Here is a 16,618-nt window from a genome sequence, read left to right as displayed (position 1 = left end):
ACATTTCTCATCTAACAACCTACCGCATTTCCTCAAATAATGGCCGTCCATCATATAGTTGCCAGGAACGTTATTCACCGGATAAATAAATGCCTCCCATTTGAACTCTGTTGCTAACCAAAACGGCAGCACTGTAAATTACATAGTCTTGGGACTGGATTGAAATGTGTAAACGATTTTGACTGTTTTATCTGTGGAGATGAAAATGATTGGTGTTTGATGTTTTCCCTCTGCGGCATACGGTTTTTATTTCTCCATAATTGTCCTTTAATTGTTTTGTTTTACTTGCGTAGTAGCAGAAGGCCGCCCTCCCGCCGACTTCATTCGAGTAAATAAACTCCCCCAGCCACTATATGAGGAAATGCGATGTATCGTGCTCAAGTTCACATGCAAGTGGACGCACGTTGTCTCTTCAACTTCTTGCACATTGTTGAACATGCTTATTTTCCACTTTCTGTCATTTATTTGCTTCGAGCTCTCAGCTTAGTTGTTTGCCACAAACTATAAATAGCCAACTCTCTCCTTGAAATTTGAGAAAAAAAAAGTGGAGGGTTAGGAAAAGTTTCATCAAAGATGCTGCATCACCAATGTGGGAGTGTCCAATCCTTTCTAGTGACACCACATGCACACAGTTTTGTAAATACATCATTATGATTCATTTAAAAAAAAAAAAAAAAAGATTCTAAAATGCATTTTTCCCACATACATGCTCTATTCCACGCATCACTTGGTTATTTCCGGCACGTTTTGCTGTAGTCATGTTTTGTATGCATTTACTAACTTTTAAAAGTTCAGCACCACACATAACATTGTTTAGCCATCCATAATTTTATTCGTACCGTCTCATGGGAAGATAACAAACAAAACTTTTTTTCCTTGCATGTGAGTTGTAATGACTCACAATACTACTTTCACCATGTTCAGTAATGTTTTTTTTGTGAACCGAGTGCAAAATCTGCCTGATTGATTCCAAGTAGAGCTTCATTGTTTTTATTTCATAAAAGCTTCTTGATACACGTCATACGTCTTATCCACTATATCGGACATTTTGTGGTTTAATTTTCACGCTTGGGCAGACACTGTGATGCAGCTAAACTCATTACATTCTGCCACAGTGAAGTCATGTTTTTGGTGTGACGTCACTAACATGTAACAAATCACTGGAAACAGCTTTAGCGCCATCGTATGTTCAAAGTCGGGTACAACACATACCATTGTCCTAATATCAGTTCTCCCAGCCTGGGAACAATTGCTTTAAAATTGTTGTTAAACACTATTATTAACTACTACCCGCTTGGATTATTTTACTATCATCGGTGTCTCAATAAACGCTGCTGAGCACTTGCACGATTTAAATTTCCCCAGGTACGCCTAAAATTCATTTGCGCTTCTCATCCCTTTTGAGCTGCATTTTAAATGCATGTTAGGAGTCTGACGATTAGTAAATTATAATTACTCGGCATAACTGCAAAACAGGTGTATGATGAGTATGCTTTTATTTGTATTTCATGTATTCATTCACGTCTTATTACAAACCAAAACGGGGCTTTTGTGCGAACATTTATTTTCCAGCTACATTTTCAGTCTGCCGTCGTGCCGGCGCACGCTCACGTGCAGAGACTATGCCGAGTAAGCGCGCGTGTTCGCTCGTGAACGCGCACCTCGTGACGTCACAGCTCGTCTTGTTCCGGAATCATGGCCGCGCGCTGCGTGTTTAGTGAAAAGTGGCTTTGGCTGTAGATAAAGAACATGAGGTGAACGCTCGCCCACTCGTGTGCTTTTGAGATGGCGGCGACGCAACTGTTTTGGCCGCTGGTCCAACAGGCGAGCGCCCGAGCTTACAGGAAGTATAGCAAGGTGCGCAAGCGTTTTGTTGTGCCCGCTGTTAGCTAAGGGGCTAACGTTAGCATGCAGGTCGGGCTGTGATGTCATGTAGTTGTGGGCGGCTGCACTTTCCTCACTCAGACAAGTTTACCACGTTTTAAACTAGTTTCCAAATTAACACAGTCACACGACTGTTATTTAAATGGCGTTTTAGCATTATTTGACAGCTTGCAGATACGTGGGATAAAAAGTACTCTTGTAAGATAAACGTGCACATTTGCAGAATCGTGATATTGAAATTTGATCGACTTGGTTGTTAAAAAGCGCCAAGGTTTTTTTAGGAGCAGCGGGAAAAAAATGACGTAATTGTGTTGCTTCTGCTGAGTCGGTACCCTTCAGTTAAATCGTGCACTTTTTTTTTTTTAACTCAAGTGCTAGAATGTTGATTCTTCACATTGCGTTTTAAAACAAATTTAGACTAATTTGTCATTTGGTGCCCTTCTTGACAGGTCTATCCTAAATCAGTCATTAAAAGGCCAGGAATATTTAATTTACAGTACAGTGAAGAGATTGCTGGATCAATACACTTCAATTAAATAGTCACACTTCGTTTCAAACATATTGCACTTTGGTGAATCTTTTCATTACAATTTATTAGGTACATGTTTTATTTGGGGAAAAGTATCGGCAGGGGAAAAAAATTGTGCTCAATGCAAGACATGTCTTGTTTCTTTGTCTTTTGTGGATTGTAGTGCAAAATATAAACCAGAATATACACAAACTATTTTCGTAGACAGATCTAGAACAATTGGACGGGGGGGGGAAGTTATTTCTATTGTAATACGACAATTATTCGTAGTGAACTACTCTAAATCAGTTATCAAGTCCAGGAATGTCAAACTGAATCCTAGATAACTTCGTTCCATTTAATAAGCACACTTGGCTTATTTTTTGGGGTGTTTATTTTATTTTATTTTTTTGATAAAAGTATTACTAGGCAAAGTCCACGAAAGGAAATGTCACACAGTTTTTGCATTGTTTTACTGCATGCTATTGTTTTTGTTGCTGGTTTTGGGGGGTTTCTGTTATGCTAGTGCAAAATACAGGTTAGCGATTAACAATTAAAAGTTCGGACCGATGTAAAGTACAAGTTAACTGTTTGATTGTTCAAAGGACTTCTTAATGTCGCCCTCCTCATATGAACATTTCTGTTTTCAGGCGTGTCCGTCATTGCCAGAGCGAGTGCAAGTCTTTGAATCCCTCAGGGAGCAAAAGAGGAGAGTTGAGGTTTCTGAAAAGCGCATCAGTGTCCATGTCGGTGATGACCAGTTTGTCAAGGGGACCGCTGGGGTCACAACGCCTCTTGCTGTCGCACAGAGTATTCGGTACACGCGCAACAAGAATTTTGAGGGATTTTTTATTTAATTTTTTAAATGCACTTTGTTAATCAAATTTGCCCTTGCAGTGAGAAAGGAGCCTTGGTGAGCAAGGTAAACGGAGAGCTGTGGGATCTTGGGCGTCCCCTAGAGGCCGACTGTCAACTGCAACTTCTTGGCTTTGACTCACTTGAGGGAAGACAGGTAAAAAACAGTTTTAGTTCTTTGCTAGTTTGTCTTTCACTAACTTTATGTTATGCAATATGGAAGAATATGACGAGTCATTGCAATCAAGCGATAGCGATGCATGATTTATTCCCATTTTCCATTGTCATCTCTACTGCCTGACCTGTTGTGAATGTGTTGATTAACAGTAGCTGAAAGTCATCAATAATAAGCGATAGTTCAAGTTGTTTGTTCACTTACGCACTGTTGGTGCTTTTGTGGTACTCATGGCAACATTTTTTCCCAAGTAATACTTTTTCCCCTCACCCTGTTCTTTCTGAGCATCTTGTTATTCCCATTGCTGACAACAGATGGCGCTGCTGTACACAAAAACTTTGACCTCCAACCTTTTTACACTAACAGCTACTTAGGAATGTACAGTTGAGACGTTGACTTTGAGTCAGAATGTTGTAAATGTTAATTTTTCCACTCTACTATGCTTAGTTTGTACGTTTTTGACTTAGGCAGCATGGCAAACGGGAGCATGTGTACTCGGTGGAGTGCTGCAGAAGGATTTTGGTGCCAGGGTGTATCGCGAAGGAGCATCGGAGCTCGGCCTTTACTGTGATCATGCGTTGGATAACAGGTGAGACACTAGCTTACAATTTTGCGAAGTACAAACACAAAAAGAAAGCTTACAAATGGAATATGTCAGTGTACGCAAAGTGCACAACTGCAATGTCACAAGTAAAACTCAAATGTCTTGTTTTTTTTTGTTTAAAAAAAAGAAGTCTTCTTTCTATGAAGCAGTGATCACCTCTAAAACAGTTGGAGTCGTGCTGCTTTATTAAATGAGTCACTTCACTTCCAGATAACTTACAGTGGCTATTCTTCTTCACGTTTTTCTGTTAAAAAAAAAAAAAAAAGTATTGCCAAAAGCACACCATGAGTTAGTTAATCCTTTCAATCTCACAAAACTGACGGCTGTGCCATTTATTTGGGCTCAATCAGAGGCACTTAAACTGCTGACTCCCATTTAACATCACAAGTTTGAATGTGGTTGCTCATTCTGAACACAGCCACAGCCACAGCCTCATTTGTAAGCGGGTGTGCACACTTATGCAACAACATGAGTTGTTTAGTTTGATAGCCCCTCTCAAAAATATATATTTTAAAATTGTATTCTACCAGTTATAGGCTCCATTTTAAGTTTTCAATTATTTTTTTATATGTCACAAAAACCTTTTCATTAGAACAGGGGTGTGTAGACTTGTTCTACCCACTCTATACTGAGGTCTTACATGACAATTAAGATTGATAGCAATTCAAATTGAGTTTTTGATTGACTTTGAAGGTGTATTTTCACTGCATCGTCCGGCCTTATTTTCAGTTTGCAGAGTTTACATTAATATGAGCTTGTTGTCTGAAGTCAATTCATGTCAAGTCAGCTGGGACAGGCCAAGTTTGTTTTATCCAAGATAGCTTCTTCTTTCACCATAACAAATCCCCCGCCTAGTTGACTATCGCTCTCCCTGAGAGAAAGTGTTATCTTTAACATCACGCATGTGGGGGCCCCTGACCTACTTTTCTTTTCACATCTTGAAATAGGATCCCCTCTTTGACATTCCTCGTGCCTCTGTCAAATATCTGTTTGTCTTTTGACGTCGCACCTGCGCGCTTCCCTGGCCGACAGCGCTGCCTTGTCTCTGGGTGATGTGGAAAAAAGATGCAACGCGGCCGCTGCCCTCAAGCTGCCTCTGACCCGGCTGGAACTCGACGCGCAAGAGATGAGTGAGCTCTTCCAGGTTGGTGTGCTTCGATATGTCATCAATCCGGCATCCTCTGAAGACGAATGAACACTTCCCTCAAATGGGCGGCTCCGTCTTTTTCAAGCTCCCTCTCTGAGTGAGGGAGGGTTGAGGAGAAGCAGCAGTAAAACAGGCCAAAATCCAAATGTCAGTGTATAAGGCAGGGCAAGAGGCAATTTGCATGCTCGTTGTGCTTCAACTGAATGCGAGTAAAACTAAGTTGAGATTTAAACATTTCCGCAGTAGTGGAGAATGCTCGAGAGCCCCAGCTGAGATTTAAACCCAACACCTCTGGACTCTGATGTGCCAACCACAAGGGTGCAATGCTGCTCTGCTTTTAATTGTAAACAATTCTCACTCGTTCAATTGATTGATTAAAGGATGTTGGCAGGAGTCAACGCGTCTTGACATTGGATTTGTGTGTAATTGGAGCAAGAGAATTAAGCCCTTTTCACACTGCACTCGCAGGAAGGAGTTTCCAGCGTGCCCATATTTGGAGTTGCTGACGTAGCAGCCTACCAGGAAGTAAAAACAGATTTTTTTTTTTGCTGGTTAAACCACACCTCAACAAGATGGACCGTTCATTGTTGCAAAAAAAAAAAAAAAAAAGCCCAGACTTTGCTAATTTTAAGGAGGAGGAGGACATGAGCAGCAGAGGCAAACTAATGGCGTGGCGGCAACTTGAAAAGTTGAATCATGCCGTTACTTGTAAATAAGTCCATCAAAAGAACATTAATTCACTCCGGCAGATCCTCTCAAACATTTTCCGATTTCTGCTCCATTCCGTTGCCCCCGCCCCTCATCACATGCACAATGGATGGGCTTGACGACGGCGCGCTGCACCCTGCTAAGTGCAGTGTGAAAAGGGCTTTAACCTGCGACATTTGATGAGCCTTGTGTGTATTTATTTCAGGACGACATGCTGAGATTGCGGCTTGTACGGGAGCAGATGAACGGCCCCACAGCTACCGTATACAGGCACGTGTGTGTATACACACACACACACACAAACTTGTCCCATGAACACACTGGAATGACTCTTCCAATCATGTTGTGTGACACAGGTGTGGAGACAGCATTGCCCTGTGTAACGGGCCCCTCCTCCCACACACTGGCCTCCTCAGGGTGTTCAAGATGCTCCAGGTGTGTGTGTGTGTGTGTGTGTGTGTGTGTGTTTTCTTTTTATCAGTGATAAATGTTCATTTATTCATTCCCCGAATTGTGGGCATGCTGGAGCCTATCCCAGCTGTCATTTGGGTGAGAGGTGGGATACACCCTGAACTGGTCACCAACCAGTCGCAGGGCCTCACATCTACAATCAAAATATTTGAAGAATATTGTTCAAATAAGAACCCGTGTGACATTTTCAATGAAAAGAGAGCCTTGCTAGCTAACATTTCACATTGCTAATGCTACATTTCAACTGAAAATCAAGAAAATCAAACCCTGCCCATGAGAATAAATGAGCGTAAAACAGTCGATGTGGCACACACTAATCAAGTACGGTGTTAATCCTTGCAAAAGTGTTTCTTTTGGCCTGCTGGGCTTTATGCGGCGTGTGTGAACGGAATGTTCCTTCCTCGTGGTTATTGATCCATGAGGGAGCCGCTTTTCCATACTGGCTCGTCACCGGGCTGACTGCGATTCCATGGCGGCAGCAGGATGTTGTTTTGTCAGAGGCCGCTTTCCTGTCATTGGCTCTTACAAACACACACACACTTTTTGCATCCATCAGAAATTGTGACTCGCCCTTCCTCATTGGGCCGAACCACGCTGTTCCGCTCCCTTTGGCCGCCGCTTTGCTCTGCGTTTACATTGGCGTGCATGATTTGCTCCATCTGCACGTCTGCTTTCTCACCCCCCAGCTGTCATCCGTGACCTTGGCCGATCAGAGCGAGTTGCCGGGTTTGATGCGTCTCTTCGGCGTGGCCTTTCCTGGAGAGAAGGAAAAGTACGAGTGGGAAAGGGAGCAGGAGGAGGCCGGCAGGAGGGACCACAGACGCATCGGCACGGTAATGTCGCTGGAGAGGATGTCGGAAGAAACGCCATCTTATTGATCCATCGGTCCATTTTCTGCGAGCGCTTGTCCTCATTTGGGTCGTGGGTCAGCCGGGGCCAGCTAACTTTGGGCTCAAGGCGGCTGACACCCTCAAGTGGTCATTCCCAATGAAGCACACATTAACTCTTTCACTGCCACTGACGTTTAAAGACGTCAAGTAAAAACCTACGCTTCACTGCCAATGACGTCAAAAGACGTCATCCAATGATTTTTTTTTTTTTTTTTTTTTGAAACGGGTAGAGGAAACCCTTCCGCATGTCTGGTGAAAGTCCAAAAGCATATCAATGTGACAACAGGCAAGTGTGGCTATTGTTTAGCGATAGGACTCTTTTTACACGGTTATCGCGTGTACTCAACTCCCCAGCGTGAACCCCCGTGATCTTGTGGTCTGACGGGTGCCGATTTCCGGACACGGACAGATCACGCAACGCACGCCGTCTGAATTGCAGTCGGTGCGGATGCCATACGGAAAACGCACCGCGTCCGTTCCGCAGTCCGTGTGAATTGGGCGTAACGTACTCTTTCTACTCTTTCAAATATCTTTTGAGCTGTAATAGAAGCACTGCGGCGTTCTCATGACTCTCACTTGAATTCTTTCTGGGCAGGGCATGCCCCGCTGCGATATGATTGGCTGCTGTTTAATGACATTTCCATTTCTTCCAATGGGAATAGAGGATTTGAAATAATCGTATGTTACGCATAAGAATACCTAGAAAAGGGAAAAGAAAACGTTTATTGTGAGTATTCCGACATGTTTTCTCAGGCCCAGGAGTTGTTCTTCTTCAATGACGTCAGTCCTGGAAGTTGCTTCTTCCTCCCTAAAGGAGCTCACGTGTACAACACCCTCACTGACTTCATCAGGGTGAGTTCTTTGTCCAAATTTTGCTAGCGCCCCCTGCTGTTGTATTCCACTGGTGCAAGCATCACAAAAAAGAAGGTTATTTTCCGTCAGCAGTTAGCATAATGTGCTCGTTGGTCTCCATTTATGACACACGCGTACGCATCCTTCCTCGGACCTCGGCAGAGCGAGTACCGACGGCGAGGCTTCGCCGAGGTCATCACGCCGACTCTGTACAGCACCGCCTTGTGGGAACGCTCGGGCCACTGGGAACACTACAGCGACAACATGTTCACCGTCACCTCGGAGGGCTCTCGGACCTACGCGCTCAAGCCCATGAATTGCCCCGCCCACTGGTACGCACGCACACGTTCTCACGCTTCATCTTCAGAGCGTCTGGACATTTGCCGTCTTGCGTTCAGCTTGATGTTCGAGCAGCGCGTGCGCTCGTGGCGAGAGCTTCCACTGCGCTGGGCAGACTTCGGGGCGCTGCATCGCAACGAGCTCTCCGGCGCTCTCGGGGGCCTCACCCGGGTCCGCAGGTTCTGCCAGGACGATGCTCACATCTTCTGCACGCCTGAACAGGTAGCAGCATACAATTGATGTATTTTTTTTTATTCCATTCAATTATGTAATTAACTCATTTGCTCCCAAAAACGTAGAAATACGATCTATTTGAAATGTTTTAAGTGTCCCAAAGGCGTATTTATACGTTTTTTATGCTAGAGCATACAAAAGGCTTTGATGCAGCCTCTTAAATGCAGAGAACGTTGAAGAAATGGTAGTTATTACACAAATGGCCAGCAGGTGACAGTAGAGCAAAAGAAATCAACCAGGGCCATGTTGCAATAAGCTCATTTACCCACAGTTCTAAATAGATTTATGAATAATAATGGAACTTAGCTGTATTCTAATGCTAATTGCTGCGAAACAGAAACAGATAGAAATGTACTTTTTTTCCTGACGAAAGAAGTGACTAATCTTTCTTTTGGTAGGTTCCGTGTTTTTATAGCAATAGAACACAATATTCTGTGGCCGTTGGAAAATCAGTCCAACATGTTTTTTAATAATGTATTCATTATTTTTTTTATTTAGACAAGGCAATGGTCTGACTAAATGAAGTCACTTGTCCGAAATAGTGGAACTAAAAATAATTGCGCGATAATCTGTTTCTCATCAAGTTTGACCATTTGTCGTAATCTCCAATATGATGATAACATTTGCTGATCTCGGCCCAGTACACAAAAGCTTTTCTATTTCGACACGACCTGCAACTGTGACACGGGTGGGATCATATTACAGCGATTAGATGGGCCACACTAATAATTGCCGAGACATTCCAGCTTGATGAATGCGGCGCTTTGTCCTGCTCCAACCTCGCACCTTCAACATGTGCTGCATACTGTGTGTAATCCTGCTCCCCCACAAAGTTCCCATGGCGGTGCGAGTCCAACTAAAACCCTCATGTTGGTCTCCTGTCGGGCCGCAGCGATCTCACGGCCGGCCGCATCACCTCTCAAATTCCTTTTTGATATCTGCAGCCAGTGGGCGTCGCACCCGTGTGGAATTTAACCCTCCAAATGTGTTGCCTTCTTAAGTTGTTTTTCTTGTTTTCATCCCTCACAGCTGGAAGATGAGATTGTGGCTTGTTTGGACTTTGTGAGGAGCGTTTATCAAGTGTTTGGGTTTTCCTTCCACTGCCTCCTGTCCACACGTCCCGCTCCCTGCCTGGGGGAGCCCGAGCAGTGGGACCACGCCGAGCAGGTATGCGCACACTCAAAAGAAACAAATTGCTGTAAAGCAGCTGCCTTATCAAGCTACCGTGCAGATGTTTATCTCAAAGCAGCACTTCAAGCACATTCAATTGAGCGCAATTAAATGCGCGCACGCCCTGACGAGGCGTCCTGAGGATCAAACTGGGACTCGCTTAACGCTCTCCGCCGCTGATTTTGTTTGTGTGTGCAGCAGTTGGAGCGCAGCCTGCAGCAGTTTGGCGAGTGCTGGGAGTTGAACCCGGGGGACGGCGCCTTCTATGGGCCAAAGGTGAGGGAGGCCAATCCTTCCAAGTATGGATCATGTTGGCACTCTCAGTAGAAAACATGTGCCTGAATAAGTTTGTGTGGTTTCCTCACTTCGATGAAGCGCTTAGCGGTTAGCTTGGCGTTACAAGCTACAAGTACACGCTTGGTGCCGTTAGGGACATTGAAAATACATTTTCCAGGTCCTTGAAAGCAAAACTGTGATGTTTTGGAAACATTTGTGGAAATATTGTCTTGTTAATAATTCAGATGTGTAAAAACGGAAATAAAATGGTCTCACTTGTGCTCCAAATTCAAATTGAGACAGAAGTCACTTTACATCAAGGATGCGACAGTTCATGACGGTAGCAAACAGTCGAGCGTTCGTCGGCGATCTCAACCGCTCTCTGCTCAACATCAATTCTGAAATATTATATTTGCGATTAAAATGAAGTTCTCAAGTAGAAGTTTAAACTTTTCTACTAAAAGTTCTGAAAACTGAAATTGTGGCATAAAGTGAAAAAGTAACTCGTATTCTCCAGTCAATGTTTCCCGATGGCCAGATTGTTTGGAGATTTGCACGTGTTGAGGAGGGAAAAAAAACAAGTGTAACATAGTTTCCTTTATTTTCTTGCTCCAACATGAATACTTTGATTAAGGAAATGAGATTTTATTTCTACCTTTTTAGAACTTTTTTTCTCTATTTCTTTTGTTCTGTAATGGAGAGAGGTCACGTGTCAATGCTATGAATAACTGCTTTTGTAATGATAATGTGACAAAGTGTATCAAGTTGTTTAATTTCGAGGCACTGACTAGAATGCCTCACTTGAGCACCTATTTTTTATTTTTATTTTTTTTTACTTTATTTACCACAATTGTCAGCGGTCAGACTGAAACGTGTTCATTTTTCGTTTTGGGAAATTAAGTGAAAGATTTTGGAAAACTTGCTATAAAGTCTACAAACCCTGTAGGAAGTCATGCCATTCCAAAACTCAGGTGTGCAGATTCAAAAAGAGTTGAGGCAGGTCAAGTCAGGGTGCGCTTAAACAAACACACGCGCTTCATAAAAACAAACATTCCTCCCTAACAGCGATTAGCAGCGATTAGCAGCGATTAGCGACATCCGCAGCTCATTTTCAGAGCAAAAATGCAATTTGTCCTGCACCTGTGAGGCCGAGGTCTCATGCCACACCTTCTTTCCCAACCCAAACGTAACGTTGCAGATTGACATTCAGATCAAAGATGCGATTGGCCGACAGCACCAGTGCGCCACCATCCAGTTGGACTTTCAACTGCCAATCAGATTTGACCTTCAGTATGTGGGGTAAGTGCTCATTTCTACAACGTGGATGTCTGAGGAGAGATTTGTCGTAAAAATATTTGTGATTTTCACACGTGCTTTTCAGATGCACAAACGTTTTTGCGATTATTTTTTTATTATTTTGTGTGCGTTTTCCCTGACTTTTGCCTTCAGGTTGTCGAAAGTGCGTTTGTGGATCGTTGTGCACACGCGTTTATTTTTGAGACAAACATCACGCTGTTTCGAGATATTCTCACACACACAAGCGCTCTGATAGTCACTTGTGTCTAAGGCCCGTGCCTCCGCCGTCCACAAGGAGGCAGTGTTCTGTTTCTCGTTTAAATTTGGACATTGAAAAATCGACCTGACCTTCCATTATGTGTTTATTTTGCACAAGTCGGGAAACAAAATGCGACCTTTGTTTGTTTCCCTTGAGCTTGTTTTGCTTTCACTCAAAAGACACTCTTCTTCTGCTGTAAAATGTTCTTCTTCTACTTGTGTTCGCGAGTTTTTCATCAGTTCTATACAGATCAGTGGGCCGCAGCTGCTTTCGTGGCGTTGAAGTAGAACATTTAAGAGCAGAAGAAGAGTGTCTTTCATTTCCTGAATCCGAAATGTCGGTGACGTAACAGTTGGTGTTTGTCTCAGGCGAGATGGCCGGTCGCACCATCGGCCGGTGATGATCCACCGCGCCGTGCTGGGTTCCCTGGAGAGGATGATTGCCATCTTGGCTGAAAACTTTGGAGGCAAATGGTGAGAAGAAGACGGGAAGTGGGCTTGTTGCGATGAGCCAAATTGTCACCATTTTGTTCTCGGCCTTCCAAAGGCCACTTTGGTTGTCTCCGGCGCAGGTCATGGTCATCCCGGTCAGCAGCAGTTGCGAGTCAGCCGCCAAGCAGGTCAGCATCAAGTTGATTTTCTCTCTCGGGGGTGTCAACATTATTGTGTTAATTCTGAGTTCATTTAAAGTTCCTTTAAAGCCACTCATTTTTTAAACGCGCAATTAATGACCACTCCTTACTTGTAAATCCTGTATTGGCGGGATTCCAGCCGCAACAATGTCTACGTCCAAATTGAGCAGAAATAAATGTCATAATAATGCATATGTTTGTGGAGACTAGGGTCAAGTTGTATTTTACAATTTTAAAAATGTGCAGAATTTCACAATTTACTTCAGGTTGAAGATTAGAGAGTTCTTAATATGATAAAGAAAAACGTACTGAGCTGTTACCAGTGTCTTACAAATGCAATAATGCCATCTAGTGGCAAAAAAAAAATCACCAACACAACTCAATATCACACTTTTTTACCGTACAGCACATCTTTTTTATTTTAACTCAATTTTATAAATTATGAAATTACTATCTGACTAAAAGATGCAGCCACATTTCTATTAGTTTAACATTGTTTCCACTTTTATGTTAACAAGAGTATAAAAACATTTAGAACAGATGTAAAATTTGCAATTAAAGCTGCAATATGTAACTTTGATCTATGAACTTAGCTGTTCACAATGGCAACTCCTGCAAGCCTCTGGCCAATAGTTTTCAGACTGGATTCGGGTTCGAATTTCCCGCATGTTGTGTATGCAACGAAGGGTATGTGCAGTTTCATTTTTTGTCAGCAGGTGGCAGTAGCGATTTGAAATGTAATATTCTACATTCAGTAGCTTTAACTATTGAAGTCATGCGATTAATCGCGATAATAAAAAAAATGTGCCTGATACCCCTAGTTGTCTCAAGTCCAATGTTTGTGTTGTATAAAGTTGGTTCAGCAGTTTCGTGAAGCCGGCTTCATGGCGGATTTGAATGAAGACGCCGGCGCCACCATAAGTAAAAAGATCCGCTCTGCTCAGCTGTCACAATACAACTACACGTTTGGTAAAGACAGCGTGAGCCCGCTTACGCCTTCTTCACAAGCCGCACTGTTTTGTGACGACGCACGTTTTGCTCCCAGTGGTTGGCGATCGGGAGCGCGAGAGCGGCACTGTGAGCGTCCGCAGTCGAGGCGGCCAGCAGCTGGGCACGAGGCCCGTCCAGGACGTTCTGATGAGCCTTTCGCAACTGCGAGACTCCAGGAGTAACCAGGACCACTTTTAAAGGGGACACAGTTTGTGACATTCGTCCATCTTGTGAAATGCGCAATCACGGAAGCCTCTTAAAAAAAAAAAAAATAATCTCCACTCGACTTCATTCCCACCCGCGTCATCTCCATGAAGCAACCTGCTTCTGCCTTGACTGTTGATTCTGTCGTTTTATGGCTTCCTAAAAGTGCAATATACTTGCAGCCCGTTCTGTGCGAGTCGTGTTCAGCAGGCTTAAATGCACCTGTTGTAAATTCGCTCCAATTGTATTGGATAGGCCCGCCCCTTTAAAACGGGCTTGAGGTGAAAAAGGCTACAATTCTTCATCCTTGCCATAGTTGGACAAAATCATGGCCTAGAAATGGTATTAGGCGATGTGGGAACTATTTGAGAATTGTAGAAAAGAAAACATTTGCAAACTATTTGTGGGGGTAAAAAAATCATGTATGAGTCTCAGGACAAAAGTGTAATGCAACTAATGTTCATTTAGTGTGCTTGACCTTCAGATGGGAGAAGTGCAGCTTCAATTTCCAATAAAACGTCATCAACTTGGTTTTTGGGGTCCGTTAATGTTGCTCACTCGTAAATCTCAATGCTGTTGTGAGGTCACTGTGATGTGTTCACTAAATATGCCCCCCCCCCCCCCCCTTCTCCTCAGGCCGTGTCATGCTGTGAGAATAAAAAACTGGCTTCCCTTTAAAAGAGTGGAAGAAAGGGAGGATGCCGGCGAGGAGGATTTGACTAAAATAGGAGTTGGAGCAACAAGCGGCAGCCGCAGCGGTGTGTTTTCATGTGTGTTTTGGTGGGAACTGCCAAGTCAAGGTACGGGTCAAAATGATAGGATGCTTTTTTTTCATTTTTAATTGAGGGAGGGCAACAGGATGGAAAAGACATGAGTCACAACACAAGGGTGGACTTTGAACAAAGCCTGCTGCGGAAAAATCAGCACCGGGCGAGTCTGTGTGTGCGTCTGACGAGTTCTTCCGGAAGGAAAGGATCAGAATGTCTGACACACCTGAACACTTTGACCTTTACTTGACGCAGCTCCAACAACAGACTCAATTTAGCTACTTTTGGGAATTTTGACACGTACAGTTGGTGCCTTGAGATATGACTGGACTCCACAACTATTTCCTCATTGACATGAATAGAAAAGCAAAAAAATATTTTTTTTAATAAGGAAAAATGTCAGTTTGTTTGGCCACCAGAGGGCAGCAGAATACCCTCATGCAAACTCCCAACGAAGAAGAATAGGTCGTCTTCTTCCAGGTACTCAATAAGTTGATGCTGTATATTAATAAATTCCTGCAAGTTTGCCATCTTAACGTTTCGCTACAATTTGTGTTGAAATATCGGTCACTTTGAAAATTGCGACTGTATGCTAAGCATTAGCATGTCAATGATCTTATGCATTGCACTACTGCATTAGCGGTAGTGCTGGTCAGTTAAAAAAAAAATATATATATATATATATATATATATATATATATATATATATATATATATATATATATATATATATATATATAACAAATTGACAACTTCCAGATTGGTAAGATTTTTCTATTAAGGCTTTACTTTTCCTCACCCATAATAAGAAAGGGAAAACATTTTATACTTACCTGGAAGCACTGTAGCCTCTTATTCCACAAGTACCCGATGTTTTTATTTTTACCGATTACAGCCAGACGTGGTTTTGGACTCTCTATCCAACTGCCCGTTTAAGCAGAATCAACATTTTGGACAAATTCTTGATGTTTCGGCGAAAGTCTCAATGCGGACGTCCAAGTCTTGGCTTTGACGGCGAGCGCCTCAGGGTGGCGCTGGTGCGACGCAGTCATGCTCGCTGAAGTTGACGGCGCGAATCCCGCTAGCGTCTTTCTTTCAGCTGCTTTTTTGACTTCATGTGTGCTTTGTCAACATTCGGTGCACCTGCTTTTTACAAGGCTATTGTTCACTGTTGACTGTAAATTGCCTTCAAGTTTGCAGGAAAACGTGCAAATATTTCCAAAGTGCACACGAGAAAATAGATCGCAGGCCACAATCGACTCTGGGGTGCACAGAGCGCTTTATAGGCAATCCTACCACTTCATTTAGTCAAACCTGCGTTTTCCCATTTACAATTCATTTTAATCCTCTTTTCCACCGTTAAAAGTGACCGATGATGTCCGTCGCGATTGCAGGGGGTGAAAAAAAAGTCAAGAGTTTAAGTAAACGTAAACTGAGGTCGTGTGCTTGTTTGGCTTGCTGGAGTTTAGTTTGTCCTCATTACAATAGACATTAAAGCATTTTCTTTTGCGGGGTTGCGCAATCTGCAGACAAATGAAACTCGTATCTCAAGGGCACCGTTGGCACATGGAAAGAAAGAAAAGCTTCTGTCAATCAACTCCAGTGTGTAGTCATAAGATGGAAGCATTTTCCATTTGGGTCTTGGGGCTGCCAAAAACGTTAAATAACGTTTAGTAAAATCCTAGGGAGGAGTGCCAAAGACGTTAAAAGACGTTTGTTTCAAAACAGAGGTGAAACTAACCATTTTCTATTGTTGATTACTGAAAAACGGAATAAGGTAGAAACAAACTTTTTTTCTGATGAAAGATGAGAGTCCAATCTTTCATTTGGTAGTATGTGTGTTTCCATAGTCCAAACACATAATTTTCTGTGGACCTTGAAAGATCAGTCAAACTGCTTAAATCGGCTGGCACCCACGGCATCATCCCTTTTCTGAAAACGTCTGGCAGTCAAAGAGTTAACTGTACATGTGTACCTAATATTTTGACCAGTGAGTGTGTCGTCGAGATTTGTACACGATGTTGATGTCGGCACATTTTCTGGTCCTGTTTGTGGTCCGCTTGAGCAGATTTTGTACTCGCCGAGTAGATGCGCTCATCGTCAGATGTTGCGCTCCGACATTGCCCAACGGTTGCGTGGCGACGACACACCCCATTGGCTCCTCAAATCTGGACTTCACGGATAACAATATCAGCTCTCGTAAACACAGCTCCCACGCACACACAAATCCTTCATGTAACACTCGGAAAAGATTCAAGGAATTTGCTGGTATAGATAGACATCGGGTTGCGGGGGTTGTGGGCGGGGGGGTAAACAACCGCCAACGCATTCCCTCCACATCTTTGTCAAGTGTCAGAC

The 16,618-nt window shown here is 43.2% G+C and overlaps 1 protein-coding gene across 3 annotated transcripts; it reads left to right on the top strand.

The window, feature by feature from the left end:
- Positions 1-1,659: 1,659 nt before the first annotated feature.
- tars2 (threonyl-tRNA synthetase 2, mitochondrial) lies at positions 1,660-14,804 on the top strand. 3 transcript variants are annotated; one of them, XM_077575123.1, is made up of 18 exons: positions 1,660-1,857; positions 3,043-3,209; positions 3,290-3,404; positions 3,890-4,011; positions 5,059-5,170; positions 6,087-6,151; positions 6,238-6,316; positions 7,039-7,185; positions 7,996-8,094; positions 8,257-8,426; positions 8,493-8,655; positions 9,697-9,834; positions 10,036-10,113; positions 11,312-11,412; positions 12,037-12,141; positions 12,215-12,287; positions 13,154-13,268; positions 13,345-14,024. In XM_077575123.1, exons 1-18 carry the CDS (start codon positions 1,786-1,788, stop codon positions 13,485-13,487), a joined length of 2,064 nt encoding a protein of 687 aa, XP_077431249.1. In that variant the 5' UTR covers positions 1,660-1,785; the 3' UTR covers positions 13,488-14,024. The 3 variants fall into 3 exon arrangements, with proteins under 3 accessions (XP_077431249.1, XP_077431250.1, XP_077431248.1); XM_077575124.1 differs by lacking the exons at positions 13,154-13,268; positions 13,345-14,024 and adding an exon at positions 14,130-14,804; XM_077575122.1 differs by having other exon boundaries at positions 13,154-14,024.
- The last annotated feature ends 1,814 nt before the right edge of the window (positions 14,805-16,618 follow it).

The sequence above is a fragment of the Vanacampus margaritifer genome, chromosome 9, assembly GCF_051991255.1.
Source record: "Vanacampus margaritifer isolate UIUO_Vmar chromosome 9, RoL_Vmar_1.0, whole genome shotgun sequence".
Taxonomy (NCBI): domain Eukaryota; kingdom Metazoa; phylum Chordata; class Actinopteri; order Syngnathiformes; family Syngnathidae; genus Vanacampus; species Vanacampus margaritifer.
The sequence above is the reverse complement of the archived record's forward strand: the minus strand, read 5'-3'. Positions and strand labels throughout refer to the sequence as shown.

Excerpts from the sequence above, each read along its gene's own strand:
- tars2 (XM_077575122.1), top strand. The coding sequence starts at position 1,786 with ATGGCGGCGACGCAACTGTTTTGGCCGCTGGTCCAACAGGCGAGCGCC. Across the intron at positions 8,427-8,492 it reads ATGAATTGCCCCGCCCACTG|CTTGATGTTCGAGCAGCGCG; the intron begins GTACGCACGCAC and ends TCTTGCGTTCAG. Across the intron at positions 8,656-9,696 it reads TCTTCTGCACGCCTGAACAG|CTGGAAGATGAGATTGTGGC; the intron begins GTAGCAGCATAC and ends CATCCCTCACAG.